This window comes from Barbus barbus, assembly GCF_936440315.1.
Source record: "Barbus barbus genome assembly, chromosome: 19".
Taxonomy (NCBI): Eukaryota; Metazoa; Chordata; class Actinopteri; order Cypriniformes; family Cyprinidae; genus Barbus; species Barbus barbus.
In genome coordinates, this window is record NC_136747.1 from 4,217,685 (window position 1) to 4,238,066 (window position 20,382).

A 20,382-nucleotide genomic window follows, 5' to 3' on the forward strand; every position below is an offset into this window, starting at 1 on the left:
ATCCCTTCTTCAGCACAATACATCATTTGTTTATTTCTGTCTAAAAATGTAAATGCTCCTTTCTTCCTAATTTGCATGTGTGTCCACATCTTTTCTCTATGCTGTTCATTATTGCTGTAATTCTTTGGAAGTGTGTTCATTTGAGTACGCTAGAGAGTGGACTGAGCGTCTGTACAAAATTGTATTTCTATCATCACAACTCTCAGAAGATTGTAGCACTGCATTTTTTTCTGGTAATGCATTTTTAAAAAAAAAGTAAATATCAACATCACTTCTATAGGTTTGTTCTCTATTGATTATAAAACATTCAGCTGTAGATACACAAATACACTAATGAAAATACACAGAGCCGATCCTCCCTTTGAGCAGAATACACAAGCTGCGTACGGCCCCCGAAACACCAGGGGCCACTGCTCTCAAAGATGTTTTAATTTTAGTTTCGTTTTTGAATTTGGCCAGTAGTTATGAAACAACACTGAAACTACTGATCAAATGACATAAATGGGTTACAGTGAAAGATAATGATGATTATCCAGATATGTATCCAACAAAGACATGGTCCTACAGTCTAAATATGATGAAAATTCAATGGATGATGATTCTGAAAGATATAAAATGTATTTTGAGTAGAAGATTTAACTTCCGCTGAGCTTGCTACATGTGTTAGAGATGTCTGTGTCTCACAGCTCAAAGCTTTCTTGCTCTATGAGAGCGATGGCATGTTATGAATACAACTCAACTGATGTGATCAGAGAAGGGGGAGAATGTGATGGAAATTGCTATATTTTCTATTTATTTCTCTATTTTCCATATGTTTTATTTGCACAGGTTTCACCTTCAGCACTATTCACCATCACCTTCAAAGATGTCTGTGTCTCACAGTAAAATATGTCAAATATGAGATAAAAACACAAAGGTTTTGCCTACATCTTGTGATTAATCTGTCAGGTTTTTAAATGTGTTAAATGTGATTGCTGTTATTATTGAATTTCATTAGTCCCACGATTAATGTGCGGCTGTTCGCAGGAAAGTGAGCAAGACAGGACATTTATTTATATCTGGTTCACAATTGTTTTGCATTAGTGTTGCCAAAATATTGGACATTTCTCAATATAGTTTGCAACTTTGTGATTTGTTTTTCTTTTAAAAATGAAAAATAATTTAGAAAACACTCTTTGAAACGATTCACTAAAGACAGTCTGGCAGTATTTTCTGATCATATGTTCATCACAGAAGCCATAATGAGCCATTTTCATACAAACACTGTGTCTCTGAGTTCATTTGCAACTGAAGGCAGCCGTTTATTTTGTCCAGAAACAGTATAAATGATGTCTAATGAGACTGCAGTTGATCTTATAAGACGTTGAAAATAAGTCCACAATGAGCACATCTGAACTAAATTTGAACCTTCTAGAGGCGTCCTGACATCAATATTGGACGCTCAGAAGACGTCATATAAACTTTCATTCTGGCTCCTCAGGAGACGTCATTTCAACGTGCAACAAAGACATAATATATACAAAATAATAATGCACCTAAAAGCTGGTTTGCTAATAAACAAAAGAAGAAACTTTGTCATCTGTCTCTCTGTTTGTTTGTTTGTGTTGAATATGTTACAGCAGTGTAAAGCCTCCAGAGGGGGATTATTCGTGCTCGTCTCGGTTTCTTCAAGGCGTTGGTGAGATCAGGTAATATTTCTTACTGTACTAACCAGACTTTATACACATCACTATGTTTTTAGTAATTGCTTGAAATTAGAAGATTGAGAAGGCAATCGCTTAATAAAACCTATAATATTTTTATATTATTAATAACATGGTAAAATATTAAAGATATTTTCTAATGTATTTGATTATTTGTAAATTAATTGTTTTATGCAAGGAAACCGTGATGGGTTATTAATGCACGTTTAAAAGAGGGATGAAATCAGAAATCATAATGAATATGATCTGCTGATGTTGATGTGTTTTGATCAGTTTGTTCAGATGATGCTGCAGCCGCGCGCTACTAACTAACCAACCTTTAACTACCCATTATAATCTAAACACTTCTCTCACTTCTTACATTTTGTTTCAGTACTTGCTTGAAATTATAATATTGGCAAACACACATTTAATACAACTTAAACGGATATTTTGCAAGTAATATTGTGTAGGTACTTAAAATTGAAAATGCTGTATAAGTCATTATGAATGTGTATTATGGCATGACATTGTGAAAGGTTAGCTATACTAAAATAAACGGGAAACTCTTCACCATGGGCTGTTTGTCATTATTTCACACTGGATCCAGTGCTGGTGTGTTACTGTGTTTATCCTGCAGGGGCTGGCGCTTCATTATCTGTGAGCCATAATCATCAACATTTCAAGAAATATTTCCCTATGTGTAATGAATCTAGATAATATATGGGTTTCACTTTCTGAAATGAGTGACAAAAATATTGATCTTTTAAAATTGACATTATTGATACAGTCTTGCCAGGAGAGTGTGTAGATCAGGAATCAGAAGAGGATCTGTGTTGATGCTTTTTCTGTTCCTCCTGAAAATAGAATAAAACTCAGTTTGTCACAAAACTCTCTCTTTACTGAAACATTACACATTAGTGCTAGTGTTTATTCCAAAGTTTGTCAACAGTATTGTGTGTGTAGATGTAAAGGAATCTCTGAAGTTAAGTGGAAAGCTAGAAGTGCGTAATACATCTTCTCTAATATTAAATCTAACACGATAATGGCGCTAAACATGCTCGTAAATAACACACACACACATTCTGTAATTTGATTACCACAAATTTAAAATGTAACTGTAACGAAATACAGTTACTGGTATTTTATATTTTAAATACGTAACGACTTTACATGTATTTCGTTACTCCCCAGCCCTGCTAATATCACAACAGTCAGAGCCACCTTGTGAACTACTCACTAATTCATTCATCATGAGTTTCCTGTTAGTTAGTGTGTTACTCATTTGTTCCTGTGTAGTTATTCTTTAACAATGGACCAGTGTTTTAAAGTGTTACTAATTATTTAACATGAGGCTTTTCTGAATGTCAGAGCAGCTCTGGTCTTAGAGAGCCACTGTCACGCAGAGTTTAGCTCCAAACCTGATCAAACTCTCCTGCCTTTAGCTTTCTAATAATCCTGAGAAATCTGGAAGCAGTATTAGTGTTTTTATTTTGTAAAGTTGTTTATCCAACTTTGTGTTCTCACTAACTCTGAGTTTCTGTGTGAGACTGACATCTAGTGGACATTTCAGTATGAGAGTTTACAGACTTACAGACAAACTTGTTTTGCACACGTCTCTCAAACACAGAACCAGGAAACTCAGTTAAAAGAAACTGAAGCTGATCTGCTGTTGAGCTGTTGTTTGTGTGTCTGTTTTGCTGTAGACGGTGAAATGGCTGAAGCCGGTGTTTTTTCAGTGGAGCAGTTCTTGTGTCCAGTGTGTCTGGATCTCCTGAAGGATCCAGTGACCATTCCCTGTGGACACAGTTACTGTATGAGCTGCATTACAGACTGCTGGGATCAAGAGGATCAGAAGAGAGTCTACAGCTGCCCTCAGTGCAGACAGACCTTCAGTCCAAGACCTGCTTTAGGTAAAAACACCATGCTGGCTGAAGTGGTGGAGAAACTGAAGAAGACCAAACTAACAGCTGCTGTTCCTGCTGGACCTGGAGACGTGGAGTGTGACATCTGTACTGGAAGAAAACACAAAGCTGTCAAGTCCTGTCTGGTGTGTCTGGAGTCTTACTGTCAAACTCATTTTGAGCGTCATGAGGAGTTTCACTCAGGAAAGAGACACAAAGTGACTGATGCCACTGGACGACTGCAGCAGATGATCTGCCATCAACATGATAAGCTTCTGGAGGTTTTCTGTCGTACTGACCAGCAATGTGTTTGTGTACTTTGTATGACAGATGAACATAAAAACCATGAGACTGTATCAACTGCAGCAGAGAGAAAAGAGAAAGAGGTATGAACTGAAATGAATGCTGACACTTCAAGTGTTTCTCCTCACTGCAGTATCCAGCTGTATCATGGGTGCATCATGTGATCTACTCTCCCATTGGGTGTTACTACACGACAGCTCTGTATTTGAGCAGGAGTTGAACTTTGATCATTTTTGTAACATTCCTCAAGTTCTCTGCTCAGTAATAATCATATATGTCCCCTTCATGTGAAAGGACTTCATGTCTAACCTAAATTCATATAATGATCTCACAACTCTTGAGAAACGCTGTAATGAAGAAAACAGGCACCTTTTTACATGATGAATTTGTGATAGTTTTATGTAATAAGTCTTGGGTTTGTTTTTAATTTCTCCTCCAGAAACACTTGAAGGAGACACAGAGTGAAATCCAGCAGAGAATCCAGCAGAGACAGAAAGATCTTGAGCAGCTGAGAGCGGCTGTGGAGTCTCATAAGGTGAGTTTGGAGAAGAAGAGAAGTTTGAGACTCAGTTTGACTCTCCTCTTTCAGTCCCACTGAAGCCGCTGTGGCTCTCAGGCTGTGAGGAAGCAGTAAGAGCTGATTGTGATGTGTGTCTAACAGCGCTCTGCACAGACAGCAGTGGAGGACAGTGAGAGGATCTTTACTGAGCTCATCCGCTCCATTGAGAGAAGCCGCTCTGAGGTGACACAGCGGATCAGAGATCAGGAAAAGACTGCAGTGAGTCGAGCTGAAGGACAAATGGAGCGACTGGAGCAGGAGATTGATGATCTGAAGAAGAGAAACACTGAGCTGGAGCAGCTTTCACACACAGACCATCACATCCATTTCCTGCAGGTAACAGAGATCTAGAAAAAAAACAGAGTAGACTTTAGCAAGATCTGCTGTTACTGAGTCTTTAATTAACTGACATTTATTATCTGAAGCACACTGATTGACTGATTGAATAAGAATCATTCTGCTGCTGGGAATGTAGTCAGGAATATTGTCTCGTGATGTTGTTTTTACTGTAAAACTGGTTTCAGTCAGGTACTCTGCAGCAGTGAGGTGACCTGATGAAACATGCTAATAATAGAGACCAATACGCATTATATGACTCTTTTATTTGCCCAATTAAGCATTAAAATCATAGTCTTAAGCATGTTTAACCCTCTGGTACTCTCAGATCATTTTGTCCAATAATGTTTATATTTTGTTTGTTTATTCTTATTATTTTACTTTATTGGAATGGGACGAAGCTTGGTAAAGGTTTTGGCTCTTGCTACATGAACACACACCAAAAAATAAAAAAATTAAAAAGTTAAAATTAAAAGCCAAGTGTCTTTATTAGTTTCAGGTAGAAATTTAATTTTCAGGTCTTTGCTCAAACAGCGGTTAAGAGGTAATAAATTAATTATAATTACTGCATAAATATAATTTATAAACTTTAACCTAACCTGAAAATACAAAATATTAAAAACAAAACAAACTAAAAAATCTAACTAAAATATAATTTTATTTTGTACTCACTATTATTTTATAACTTCTTTTTTTATGGTTTATTGATTGTTATTCCTGTAGAGTCTTCAGTCTCTCTCAGCTCCTCCTGAATCTACAGAAAACATCTCTGTCAGTTTCCTCTCTTCTTTTGATGCTGTGAGAGAATCTGTCCGTCAGCTGAGACACAAACTGGAGGATTTCTGCAAAGAGGAGATGAAAAAGATATCTGGTAAAATATTAGAGATTCATCTGCTGTCTGTAATGAGACAAACACCATCTAATATTATCATGACAATGTTAGAAATGTCTGAGGAATGGATACAGGCATGGTTTTCTCTCTGTGTTTATATCTGTTATTTTCTCAGTCACTCACAGTAACATTGTTCCCAGGACCAGAGAGGACTTCCTACAATGTAAGTCACTAACAAACACAATAACACACACTGAGATACTTCATCTAGTACGTTTAGTTTAAAGTGACAGAAAACATTATCAGTGTTTTTATTAATCGTGCAGTTTAGGCAAATTTATTACAGAATATTGCATTTTACTAATTACTTCCCTAAGGTTCTAATCAACTTACTTACAGCTTACTCTGCCTTCTTGGAGGCTATTTACAGTAACTCCGCCAGCCAACGTTTGGTTGAGCTGGACAACATTACAAAACATGATCTTCTGACAACAGCTCACGTGGCATTGGTGGTAAATCCCGGGCCATTTTTGATGTGATTATAATTTATAATTTACACTCAGTACGTTATTATTGCATACTGTTTCATAATGTACTGCAATACTGATTAACACTCATTTAATTTTAAGTTACTTTCTTAAAATCAGTACAAACCAACATACAAATAAATAACGTGATAATAAATTGATGTCCAATAGAGGAGAGCGGGGCACAGAGTAACACTTTTTAACTTTCTCAAACTGTGTAAATTCACATGGGGTTCAGAGTATATTTAATTATCCACAGTAATCTCACACTTGTCTAGTACAAATATGACGCTTTGTTTCATAATTACAGTGTAGACGTTTTTCTTTATTTTTAACATCAAAAATAGGAAGTGAAATCAAGATTCAAGATTTTTTTTTATTGGTCACATACACAATTATACAGAATATAACCAGCAGTGAAATGTGACAACATGCCCCGTAGGTGGGGTACATTGTAACATCTGAGGGGTACGTTTGACAGCTTAATATGTTCTGATCTTATGAAAAAAATATACAAGACCAACTAAAATATTTTGTCAATAAAATAAAATCATTATTTATTTAAAATAAAATAATGGTGTTTTTAAGAATGAAAAGTAATCTGATTTTTGAGTTTGACTGAACATATTGCAGCCATGCCTGGGACGGCCCATATAAACGAGCCAAAGTGCTTTACATGTCTTGAAATAATAATTTCTGAACGTTAAACATTGATTGTCAGTCTTTATTGACCTGTTTCTCATTAGAATGTATTAAAGTAATCTTACATCGCTAATGTCACAGAATAGCACGGCAGGACAGATTGTATCTGAACAGCTGGAGTTTAAAACCGGTTAGTGTCTTCTGCTAGTTATCCAAGCATTAAACTGATAAATAACAGATTTGAGATTAAAATAATAGCTGATTTGTCTCATTTTAAATTAATAAAAACTGAGATGAGAAATTTTCTTAAGCCAGAAATATCATGTTACTAAAATAAATGTTCAGCGATATCTTCAAAAGACTATAGGGGGCGATTTCGGATACAGCCCTAGTCTCGCGTAGCCAGCTTTCTTCTTTCGTGAATGAGTTTGGCGCCACCGGACCGAAAATAAATGTGACACTCGCGTCTCCCGGAAATCCGGTTTAATTCAACCAGTCATATGACGACTTCGGCTGTATCCGAAATCGCCCCCTATATAGACGGACATTTTAAGTGGTGTTCGAAACCATAGTGGATGTTCTCGAGTGCACTCATTCAATCCCACAATGCACCGCAAAAACGAGTGTTCAAACGATGTACACTCAACGGCTAGAGAATCCCCAGAATGCACTGCGAGAGTCGCGCGCCGAATGAATTCCCGCGTCTCGCCAGAAGATGGCGCCCGCAGCTGAATCATCCATTCATTGATTTTAGAAGCGCTCGTCCACGGCGTAATAAAACAATTAGTTGTAAATTGACTATTAGGGTTTATACATAATGTGCATAATAATGTAATATACATAATATGCAAAAACGGCAGTCCTTCCGGTGCACTCAGTGTCCGAATTCACTCACTCGTTTTCATTCACTCCTTCAAGTGAACTATATGAGTGGACTAATGTAGGGAATAGTGAATGAGGGAATAGGGGGCGATTTCGGATACAACCTTCGACATTCCTGAAGTGTTTCCAGAAAAGTTTCCGTGGGAGTGACTTCTGAGGCTGACCCTGTGTTACTTTGTGCCCCGTGCTGCCCAATAGTTCATTCATACTTTAATACTGACTGATCATCATAGCAACAATACAACAAATCCAGTACTTTTCTGAAAATGCAGCTTGACTTGTTTGTCTGTTCTGTCCAGATATCTGCAGCTTTCTGTGCTTGTGTGTGAATTGTAGACCTGCATGTGAATGTGTGAGCATTTGTGTTCATGTACAAGAAAAGAAAAGCATAACCAAATAAAATTAATCCATTTTCAAAAAAATCACTTTTTCATTCTGAGCAAAGAGTTTTTTACAGTTTAACTTTAACAACCACTGATTACAGTTAGTTTTTTGTGTTTTTCTTCATCAGATTCCCATCAGTTCACTCTGGATCCAAACACTGCAAATGAACACCTCCGTCTGTCTGAAGGGAACAGAGTGGTGACTGACACTAACACACCTCAGCTGTATCCTGATCATCCAGACAGATTTAATTATCTTCAGGTGTTGTGTAGAGAGAGTGTGAGTGGACGCTGTTACTGGGAGATTGAGTGGAGTGGGAGTAAAGTGCGTATATCAGTGTCATATAAGAGCATCAGCAGGAAGGGATATGGTTATGAGTGTTTGTTTGGATATAATGATCAGTCCTGGAGTTTGTTCTGCTCTTCCTCCAGTTTCTCATTCTGTCACAATAATAAAGAGACTGAACTCCCTGTTCCCTCCAGCTGCAGGAGAATAGGAGTGTATGTGGATCTCAGAGCAGGAACTCTGTCCTTCTACAGCGTCTCTGACACAATGAACCTCATCCACTCAGTCCAGACCACATTCACTCAGACGCTCTATCCTGGGTTTTATGTTGGTGGTCAATCATCAGTGAAACTGATATAGTTTCCTCATCTCTCAAACTGTCTGAAAAGTAAGATTTTATTATGCCATGTTTTACCTGAATATTTTTGTCTTACGGTTATAATATTTGAGAAAACAACTTATTGTGTAAACTTTGTAGATTTTAATGTAACAATTTTGAGTAAACATTCAATGTCCAGTATACTGACATATGCAGTTTATTTTAGATCCATATTACATGTTTGCATGATTTGATCAGTTTCAGATATTATTAGATTCATAATAATCAGATGCATCTGTTAACTGTAGTGTAAAGGTGGAATAAGAATACATGTGGAAATTACATATGACTGACTGATGTGAATCTGGGTTGACATTTATTCTGAACATCAGTATTTGTGACATCACAATGACGTCAATGATTAGTATGTTTAATTAGGATTTATGTAAATTTATGGTGTAATATGAATTTGTCGATAGCTTCATTAAGTTTAAATCTAATTTTCTAATTTTCTTAACTAAAGGCTCGAAACGCATTTGGCTCATATTTTGAACCGATGTGCAGAAGCTGAACTTTTTCTTTTGTATAAACTGAAGGTAAACAGTGGAGTTATTACATTTACATCTACCAAACATACTGATTTTCACTGATGTATACAGTATGTACACACACACACACACACACACACACACACGGGCATACTAAGGTTGAGGTAAGTTGGAGCTAAACTCTGCAGGACAGTGGCCCTCCAGGACCGAGTTTGGACACCCCTGTTCTATATGATTTTTATTTTACTTTCTAATGATAAGCACAACAACAAGCAGTTCTTTATCAGACCTGAGCACAGTCAGTGGAAAATACACCGATGTAATGCTTCAGTCAATGTACACGCTGAAGAATGAGTTGTTGAAATGTATAAATTAGTGCAGTCAAATGATTAATCATGATTAATCGCATCCAAAATAAAAGTTTTGTTTGCATAATATATGTGTGTGTGAACTGTGTATATTTATTATGTATATATAAATACACACACATGCAAGTATATTGAAAATATTTACATGTATATACATTTATATTATACATATATTATACATTAACATATTTAATATATAAACATAACATATTTTTCTTAAATATATACATGCATGTGTGTGTACTTATATGTACATAATTAATATACACAGTATACACACATATTATGTAAACAAAAACGTTTATTTTGGATGCCATTAATCACGAATATAGAAATGCATATATAAAAGTAAAAAACAAGGACTGTTTACTTAATATTTTACAATGAAGGTCTGAAAGATAAACATACCAGTAGATTGGTTGCATCATACACTTTGTTCACACTGCTGTTTTTTTCTTTCCATTCTTGGGAAAGCAGTTTCTTTTTTTCCTCAAGCGTTTGCTTATATGGCTGCTTGGCACTGCAGTGTAGACACGGTTTGCTTGCTACTCCCAATTTTTTTCCTGCATATGTAGCAGTCCTTTAGAGTAGGCATCTGAAAAAAGAAACATAAACGATAATTAGAGTACTACATGCTGTGTTAAGGGGATAAGAAATATTTTGTCTATGTTGACGAGAGTCACAGCCTCCTAAAATATTGTCACCACACTGACCTAACTTGCAAAGCTTTTAAAGAAAACTGTAGCTGTATAATGCTACAGTACAGTAGAGTTCTTAACAAATACCTACTGAGAATGACACATGTGAGTTATGTAGTATAACAGATGCATTCATCCTAAAAGAATGCCCACATGGACACATGTAATCGACTGGTGTATGATGATGAACAAACTTCTGTTACCAAAAAGGTTTATGTACTACAATTTGATAAAGATGTCTGTGGCCAAACATAATACAGTACCAAGTTTTAAGTACTGACGTTGTTTTTTGTTTTACAGTGGTTTAATGACCATATATAATTATTTCTCAGTCTCTTTATTAGAATATAACCACAATATACAGGAAATTTGTATGCAGTAGTAAAGAACAGAAATAAAAGAAACAGCTTCTATAAACTAAAGTGTCACTTATTTAGTGACCTACTTGAGCAATAGCGGGACCCTGGCTCTCTTAAACCTAAATGCAATAGAAAAGGACTAGAATAGCCAGGAAAACTTTAAAGTTTACACTATTTATTGTTATCCTGAGGAGCTGCTAAACTATTGGCAGTAAATATCTATTCCATATTTATATTCCATTGTATTTCTTAAAAACAATTACTTTATTTGAAATAACAGTTATTACAAACATTTTATTTAAAATGTTAACGTGTATCACTGCTACTAATAATAGCCTAATTATTATGATGATAGCATTTGCACTTTATTACACAGTTATAGAAAATAATAGGATATTTCTGTAAAACATGATCTGAAATATGATACGAATCATCATTTATTACTTCAAATGGACGTCATTAGGAATTAACTTAAATGTAGTTTGCATGTGAAATATTTTAATTGTTTTCATGACAGAAGATGAACGAAATGTTCGTTTTAACAAAATGTCTGGACTTTTTACATGGTCCCCTACCAAAACTTTTACAATTTCCAATTAATATCACACTAAATAACTTTACAACCAATGCTGATGTGTTCTGCTCAATTTATTTGACCGTCAAACATGTTAAAATAATTAGTAAATTAGCGTCCCGTACAGATTTAACACGAAGCATAACGTAAATTAATTCTGAATAGACGACAGAATTATAGGCAATAAGTTACGTATCCAACAATAATCGATCTCTTTCGAATATTTGAAATATTGTGACGACGGATATTAATAAAAGGAAAGTTTAATGTCACTTATGATGTTCACGCTGGCTAACTTTTCCATTTAACGTTAGCCTACTTGTGGATATTTCATAATGACATTTAACGTTTTCCCAAGTAAATAAGTTACAGCTAAACATCACAAACGAGGCTGAAAAAAAACGCCCTGATTACATAAGCTTTTGGAATTGGAGATTATTTGTTATCAGGTATAAATCTTTTCTATACTGGAGGCCCAGCTGCACGCTCAGACCTGCACTCCCAGACCTATCGTTTTTTCAGACAGTGCCACCTGCTGTTTGGATGATTATCTAACCTGATTAGATAAGATTACCTAACCTGAATTCAATTGCTGATAGATTGCAACTTACACTATTTTTCAACTATAAAATATTACGCTATGACTGAATGCATTATTATATAAAATATTACACATACTAGGTTATGATTTAATGCATTAAGTCTGGTTTATTATTAATTGTATTAGTAAATAGAAATTGTTCAGTTACTTAAATATTTTCATAGTCATTTATTATTTTCCTAATTATTAAGGATTTATCACATTCTTTAGTATTGAGTTATGGGATGAACATTAATTCTATATTTACATACAATAAATTATAGTGCTCGGAGTCATTTTCTGACACCAAACTTTATTTTTGTATTCTTTTTCATGAGGTCCTACAAGTCATCGACCTGTAAACAATGCAGAGAAAAATGGTGAAAAAAATAATTGGGTTAATAATGCATATATTACATATTAAATAACATTAGAATCAGAATCAGAATGAGCTTTATTGGCCAAGTTTGTTTACACATACAAGGAATTTGTTGTAGTGACAGATGCTCCACAGTGCAACAGAAAGACAGCAACAGGACAGGACACAGATAATAAAAGAATAATATACAAATGACCAAATAGGCAATGTACAAAGCAGCAAAAACACAATATATAATATAGTCAATTATGTGTGTGCAGGTCTGATATGTGCAAATTTAAAATGAAAAAAAAATAGATAAATAAAAAAGTAAGCAAGTGTGGTGAATAAATAATAGAGTTGTGTGTTCCACGTTTAGTGTCAAATGTTCATGAGATGGATTGCCTGAGGGAAGAAACTGTTCCTGTGTCTGGTCGTTCTGGTGCACAGAGCTCTGTAGCGTCGACCAGATGGTAACAGTTCAAAGAGGTTGTGTGCTGGATGTGAGGGGTCCAGAGTAATTTTACCAGCCCTTTTGCTCACTCTGGATGAGTACAGTTCTTGGAGAGTGGGGAGGGTTGTACCAATGATTCGCTCAGCAGTCCGGACTACCCTCCGTAGTCTTCTGAGGTCAGATTTGGTAGCTGAGCTGAACCAGACAGTTATTGAAGTGCAGAGGATGGATTCAATGATGGAGAAGTAGAACAGTTTCAGCAGCTCCTGTGGCAGGTTGAACTTCCTCAGCTGGCGAAAAAAGTACAACCTCTGCTGGGCCCTTTTCACAATGGAGTCTATGTGAATATCCCACTTCAGGTCCTGGGAGATGGTGGTGCCCAGAAATCTGAATGACTCCACTGCAGTCACAGTGCTGTTCATGATGGTGAGTGGGGGGAGAGCAGGGGGGTTTCTCCTGAAGTCCACGATCATCTCCACAGTTTTGAGCGTGTTAAGCTCCAGGTTGTTGAGACTGCACCAGACAGACAGCTCATTAACCTCCTGTCTGTAAGCAGACTCGTCACCGTCCTGGATGAGGCCAATCAGTGTGGTGTCGTCTGCAAACTTCAGGAGCTTGACAGAGGGATCTTTAGATGTGCAGTCGTTGGTGTAGAGGGAGAAGAGCAGTGGGGAGAGAACGTAGCCCTGAGGAGGTCCAGTGCTGATCGTATGGGTGCTGGATGTGAATTTGCCAAGCTTTACTAACTGCTGTCTGTCTGTCAGGAAGCTATTGATCCACTGGCAGACGGAGGTGGGGACGGAGAGCTGAGTTAGTTTAGTCTGAAGGGTGTCTGTGATGATGGTTTTAAAAGCAGAGCTGAAGTCCACGAACAGGATCCTCACATAAGTCCCTGGTCTGTCCAGATGCTGCAGGATGAAGTTTGCTCTGTAGGCAAACTGCAGGGGGTCCAGTAAGGGTCCAGTGATGTCCTTCAGATAAGCCAAACCCAGTCTTTCAAATGATTTCATGACCACAGACGTTAGAGCCAGAGGTCTGTAGTCATTAAGTCCAGTAATTTTGGGTTTCTTTGGGACGGGGATGATGGTTGAGCGTTTCAAGCATGAGGGGACTTCACACAGCTCCAGTGATCTGTTGAAGATCTGTGTGAAGATGGGGGGCCAGCTGATCAGCACAGGTTAAAATAAAAATACACAACATCAAATAAAATAAATGCTTTACATTCTCGTTGGGGAGATTTTTCATTTGTCGAGCAATTCTTCTGTCAAATTCCTCAACTTCACTAAAAGAAAAGATAAATGCTGTTGTCAGAAATATTGTGTAACACAAAAATCCAACAGTTTTTGTACAAACAAAAATTTAAAACATACCTGGAGTAATAAATGGGGCCCTGGAGGAACACCTCTTCAGCCTCCTGCCAAGACAAGCCCTGCAGCTCGCAAAGGCCATGAATGATGGCCTGTACAAATAAACCATCTGGGAAAAAAAGTCACACGCAAATTAGTTAGTCAACCCAACAGAGCTCATATTGTCAATTCTACGCAGATTACTTAATATTTTGATGAAAATAAACTCAAGGCCGCATTTTATTCCAAAGATCTTATTTGTAATTATTACAGAACTTATTTATAATTGTTACACTGTTATTGTGTTACTATTATTGTCTGTGGTAGCACTTGAGATTTGTAAAGTACAATAAAAAGAACGTGCAATATTATTTTTCTTACTACTACTACTACTAATAGTATATATAGTAGTAATATTAGTATGAAATAATAATAATTAATACAGTAATACGTACAGTAGACCTACATAGTACTAACATATGGTACAAATAATCATTTTATTATATTATACATTTTATTTTAACATTTTTTATTTTGTTAGAAAACATATTAAGTATCCCAGAATGGTACAATAACACAGAAAATAAGAGCAAGCTGTAAATATTATAAAATAATGCTATCTTTCGACACTAATTTTGATCAAATCAAATACTGACTAAGCTAGAAATGACAGCACACATTAATCTACCCGATGTCGGGCCGATGAATGCCGTTATTGTCTAGAAGACATCGCATAGGGAGCGTTTGCTCATTGGCAAGACATCGCCGGGATGTCGGCAAATCATCGAAAACGACAATGAGCCAATGTTTCAACGACTCATCAAAGCTATGCCCACCTCCACCCGCGGAGGTTTATGCGACCTTTATTTATTTAGGTCGGATCTTGAGATTGCACATTTTACACTATAGGCTAGGCTATAAATGAATTAGATCTATAATCTATAAAGAGACAAGAAAGACACCAGAAGTATATTTCCATTTCATTTTATTGAATGTTTCAAAAAAGTGAATGATGAAAAAATGCTGTTAGAAAAAACAGCTCCCCAAAAAATCCCCCAAAAATCCGGTTGTTCTCCTGCAAGAGACAAAAACAACAATTAAAGGATTAGTTCACTTTTAAAAAAACTTTTGCTGATAATTTACTCACCCCCATGTCATCCAAGATGTCCATGTCTTTCTTTCTTCAGTCGAAAAGAAATTAAGGTTTTTGATGAAAACATTTCTCCATATAATGGACTCCAATGGGACCCAAACGGTTCAAGGTCCAAATGACAGTTTCAGTGCAGCTTCAAAGGGCTTTAAACGATACCAGATGATGAATAAGGGTCTTATCTAGCGAAACGATCGGTCATTTAAAAAATAAATAAAAAAGTTTCAGTTTTATAAGCACAAATGCTCGCCTTGCTCTGTTCCGTGATGCGCGTTCGTGACGTCACGTAAACGCAATCACGTTGAAAAGGTCACGCTTGACGTAAAATCCAAAATTTTCTTTTAGGCTTTTTAATATTAAAACACCCAGGATACGCACACGAAATGGGCATTTTAAACGATAAACTGACACAAAGACATTTTAATATGTGTATATGGTCCTCCTTCCGCACATTTGTAAACACTGACTCGGTACTTCCGCTTACATCAAGCGTGACCTTTTCAACGTGATTGCGTTTACGTGTTTACATCTGTTACGTGCTATAACTACTTGTCTGTTGCACCCACTGCTTTCTACCCATAACAGGGCAAACCATATAGCTATAAGTTCTCCTGTTTCTGTTAGTCATCCAAGTCATCTGTTAGCCTTTTAGCTATAGCCAAACCCAGTACCGGACATCAGCTGTGCGCCGTTCCATGTTAAATCACCATACTTCCATGAACATTTAAGCTGGTAAAAAATACCAACGAATTGAATGTTTATTTACTTTGCCTACATTAAATGACACGATACGTTTTTTGATAAAAAACAAAACCACCATAATCTTAAATTGTATTTTCTGCCGGTCGTCTTCTCCTGTGCGGTCCCACATGAAAGAAATGGACCTGTTGGCAGATGGCGCTCCCTATACATGCAAACTCTTGCCGAATACAATTGATTTGAACTTTTCCTACAAAAATCATCACCACCGTAGTTTGTGCGCTTTCATTTGGCTTCAGATAGGAAGGGACTGATGATAGATAAGTGCCATCAACACTAGCATGCTCCAGTTTACCTGTGTGAATTCTTACTGATTATGATTCCGGCGACGGCCTTCCATCCGGTCCTTGCTCAACCTGAGCCAATTTTTGATAGCTCCCTCCACTTCCGCCTCGGTTACGTCATTTCGAAGCACTGCGGCTACAAGAGACAATAAGCAACAAGACTAGGTCAAAACCTTTGGCTGAACTTAGGCTACGGGCTCTACTAAGGAGGTCCAATTGAATTTTGCAGTACACAGTATTATGACATTGTTGTTTATTATTGCTATTCTCCTTAATGTAGTCTGACCAACATTTTAAATTGTTCCCTGTTACATTTAAGCATTATTTTTATATTTGTATGTCACTTTGGACAAAAGCGTCTGCCAAATCCCATAACCATAACCATGACAAAAAAGATCATTCTTTCAACGAAATACCCATGTCACATACCAAGTAGAATCTGTCGAATTGGTCGAGACTGAATACCAGTTTTAGGTCCCCTACCACACCAATTCAACTGTTTTTTTTGACAGAACTGCCTCCAGTTATGGATAGCTTTGCAATCTGTAATGAAATACAACAATCAAATTATTCTTTATTCACACAGGGCTTGCTGCTTTTGTATTTTATTGTGAGTGTGAAAACAGTGGTGCATGTGTGTGTGTTCATGTGTATGTTCCACGTCCTGTTACATGAAATATGTGCTTATGTGTGATGGGGGTGTGTGCGTGTGCCAACATTGTTTTTAAGGATGTGCAGAGCAAATTTCATTGTCCCTTCTTTGTGCAATGCAGGGTTTCCCACTCTTTACTCAATGTCAAATTCAAGGACTTTTCAGGTCCTTGTCCCTCAAATTCAAGGAACCCTACAAAATCTTGTAAGACACAAATCAGGTCAATTATATCAACAAGGCATTAATTCAGTTGGTGTTACTGTAGTTAGCTTTTGCTGATGTCCAAGCAGATGACTCAAGATACATTGCCAATCTTGCTTAAGTGTTATTTTATTGATGAATGATGACTCACCCCGTGGTCACACTGGGCGACAAAATACAGAGGCGTGGCGACATACTACTATTAATTTTCAATGACAGTGGGCGACAGGAGGCAAGTGAAGGGAAGTGGGCGGTGCGAAAATAGACTTGCGGCCTATTTTATGCAAATGTCGGGCGACAACAGGTGATTTTTAGGCTACAGCAAATCCGAGTGAAAAGGCGTGACGTACGTTGTATACATACACTCAAAGTCAGTGTGACCGTGGGGTTAAAGGGGGTTCGGGGTTACTCCCCAAGGACATTTTGAAAATTCTAGTGTCTCATATTCCAAATATGCTCATATTGAAGCATTTTAAATGACCTATGTACATTTTTGTCTATTTACAAAAACTTTCCAGGGCCTTGAAATAATTTTTTTAAATTCACAAACTTTTAAGGATTTCAAGGACCCGTGGGAACCCTGGTAATGACATAGTGTTCCAAGTCTGATATTAAAGGACACCACTTGTTTCTTAAAACTGGGGTCTTGGCGCAGCATCTCATCAAAATTATCCAGGTCTTCCAGTGTGGCAATTGGAAGTTTTTCTTCGTAGTCACTTCTTTGTTGGTCTTCACCTCGATTTACGCTTTGGGACTGAATGAGGGTCGTCAAGTGATCTACCTTCAGATGAAGCTCTCCCAGCTGTTCAAGCAGTAGTCTTTCAACCTCTGTTGGAAATACAGTGAAAATTCCTTCATGTTAACAAATCATAGAGGTCCTGCCACATTGGGTGTAACATAAAATCCTTGAAGAGATGTTCTGAGGTAAATCAACCCATAGCCTTGATGTTCAAAGTGTTGTCTGAGGTAAAATAATAAGACAATATGGTACAACATAGACCAAATTGCAAACCAGCAGCTAACACTAACTCAGTTTCTATACCCCCGCGTTAGCTGCCGTTTTGCTATTCAGTCCATGTTGGACTAAACTTTTTATTTAACCAACAGCACTCGGTGACCTCAACTGACAGCACTTTGGATTGATTTGCACTGGAATATCCCAAACACAGGCGTTTACTGACGTCAACAGAGAGATATGGCCAAATGTACCTGAGCAGGTAGCTGGGACTAGCTGGCAGCTAGTGGAGAGACGGGATCTTGGCACTAGAAAATACAGGTGTAGACTGTAGTGTTACATGGCTGCTTTTGTTACCCAATAGAAAACAATGCAGCCATAATAAAGTTTTATAGTTGAACTTTCTATTGTTATATATTTTTAAAAGAACACTGAAATTACGTCCCCTACACACAAACATCTGTTGAATAGCTTGCCTTCAGAAGAGCGCAATCCTTCAGCAGAGCGACCTGCCTCCATTTCCTCAGACCTCCACCGGACTATTGTGACTTGAAAAATAAATAAATAAATTACACAATGCAGTGCTGGAAAGCCTGATTAGACATAAGATGGTTGATTAGGTGCACCACGAGTATTGTCTATAGTCTACTGTGGTCAACGTATTGGGGGAAGGTATAAGCATTGTGTATTTCTTTGTGCTGCTATCATATTTCTTGTGCAATAACGTTTCACAATTAATGGTTTTTGCTGCTGATAATTTTTTCAGGCTTTGTGATGTATCTTATAATGTTGTAAATTTTGTACAATTTTTTTAACAAGTGGTGGTTTTTATTGCTGATAATTTATTCAGACTCTGTGTTTCTCTGCTCAGAGATTGAGGTGCTGATTCCTATATCTGCTGTGCTTACTTTGATTTTATTCCTGCTGTCCTTTATGTGGTATGTGGTGTTGAACTGGTGTGTGTTTTGTAGGATAAGCAGCTGTATGTAGCACTGTATGCCCAAGACACATTTCCCTTCTGGGACAATTAAGTTCATCTAATGGCCAAATGCATAGAATATCTAAAATACACTTACGTTCACTGAAAGTTTGCCCTTGATGGTCTGTCCAATCTAATTCTTGCCTTGGATTTGGTGCTGCGAGTTGAAATACATGCACATATGCTGGTCACACAAAGTAGAAATGGTTGAGACATTGAATTTTCTATATGTTAAATTGTCACTGTGTCATCTCTCTTACACCGAAAAGAGTCTATGCCAACATCTCGCCAGGCAGCAGGACTTTCACAGTTGTCATAGGTAGTCTCCTGGGCCTGTGAATTCACTGTTATGAAGATATACAAAAAGATTGACAATGTCTATCGTCAATCACACATTTTTAGTAGCTTTACTTAACGACCGCCTAATATTAAATGATGATAACGCGAGGCAAGCATAAGGCATAATCGTGACCTATTTTTAGCAGAATTAATTGAGGGATTTGACAGTGTGATTCAAAGATTGAAGTATTTCAAGTGTAGGCTGTTATATAGACACACACACTTTTTTTTTGTTTTTTTTGCCATTTTTTGGGGGTTTCTAGCTTTTAGACTAGTCGAATAGTCGGATACAAAACTTCCGTTTAAACGACAGTCAAATTAGTCGTAGCGCACATCCCTAGTAGCATATCGTAGGCATTCACAGAACACCTGAATGTTCTTGCACATTGTCTTCAGAATTTCAATTAGTATGTTCTAGCAGTGCCAGTATGGCTCTGTGACACATTTGCATTAAGGCTCAGGGAAGTGTTAGAGAGGTCATGTATGCATTATAGGTTGCTAGTCGGTTACTTGTACAAGAAAACCCCTGTGTGCTGGTTTAAACAAATACAATGTGTGGACTATGTTTTAAGTGGCTGTTTTGCTATATTCTTTAAAGGAAATACTACCAGGCCTCAGTCTGAATCTCCAGGCAACCATCTGGTCACTCAACATGGTGAGACATCTTAATTGTATGACGCTATGTGGCATATTGTAGGCATTCACAGAACACCTGAATGATCTTGCACATTGTCTTCAGAATTTCAATTAGTTCTATGGCATGGAAAATAAATGTCTCAAGCATTCATTTTTTAACTTAGAAATGTTTTTTTTTTTACTTCATAAGTCAATTCACAGACCAGGCAAACTGGCAACGGTGGACCTGCTGCCTGGCAAGATGTTGACATAGGGTGTAAGTATTTGTGCACGTATGCATCATTTTTTTTAGTGTCTCCGCTATCGTTCTTAATATGTTTTGTAAAAACTGTATGACCAATATTGCTATTTATTACTTTAAACAGAAAAAAATAAAGAGCATACACTCAATAAAGCCCTGCACGGGCCTCAAATTTAGGCCCGGCCCTGGCCCGAGACGCTCAGGCCCCAGCCCGGCCCACGTCCGACAGCTTATCAGAATTTCAGA

The 20,382-nt window shown here is 37.2% G+C and overlaps 1 protein-coding gene across 1 annotated transcript; it reads left to right on the top strand.

Annotated features, from left to right (window-relative positions):
• The first annotated feature begins 3,314 nt into the window (after positions 1 to 3,314).
• Positions 3,315 to 9,636, top strand: LOC306885332 (tripartite motif-containing protein 16-like). Its single transcript, XM_079441785.1, has 6 exons — positions 3,315 to 3,972; positions 4,329 to 4,424; positions 4,551 to 4,784; positions 5,508 to 5,655; positions 5,792 to 5,839; positions 8,179 to 9,636. The coding sequence occupies exons 1-6, from the start codon at positions 3,397 to 3,399 to the stop codon at positions 8,694 to 8,696; spliced, it is 1,620 nt and encodes a 539-aa protein (XP_079297911.1). The 5' UTR covers positions 3,315 to 3,396; the 3' UTR covers positions 8,697 to 9,636.
• Positions 9,637 to 20,382: the final 10,746 nt, after the last annotated feature.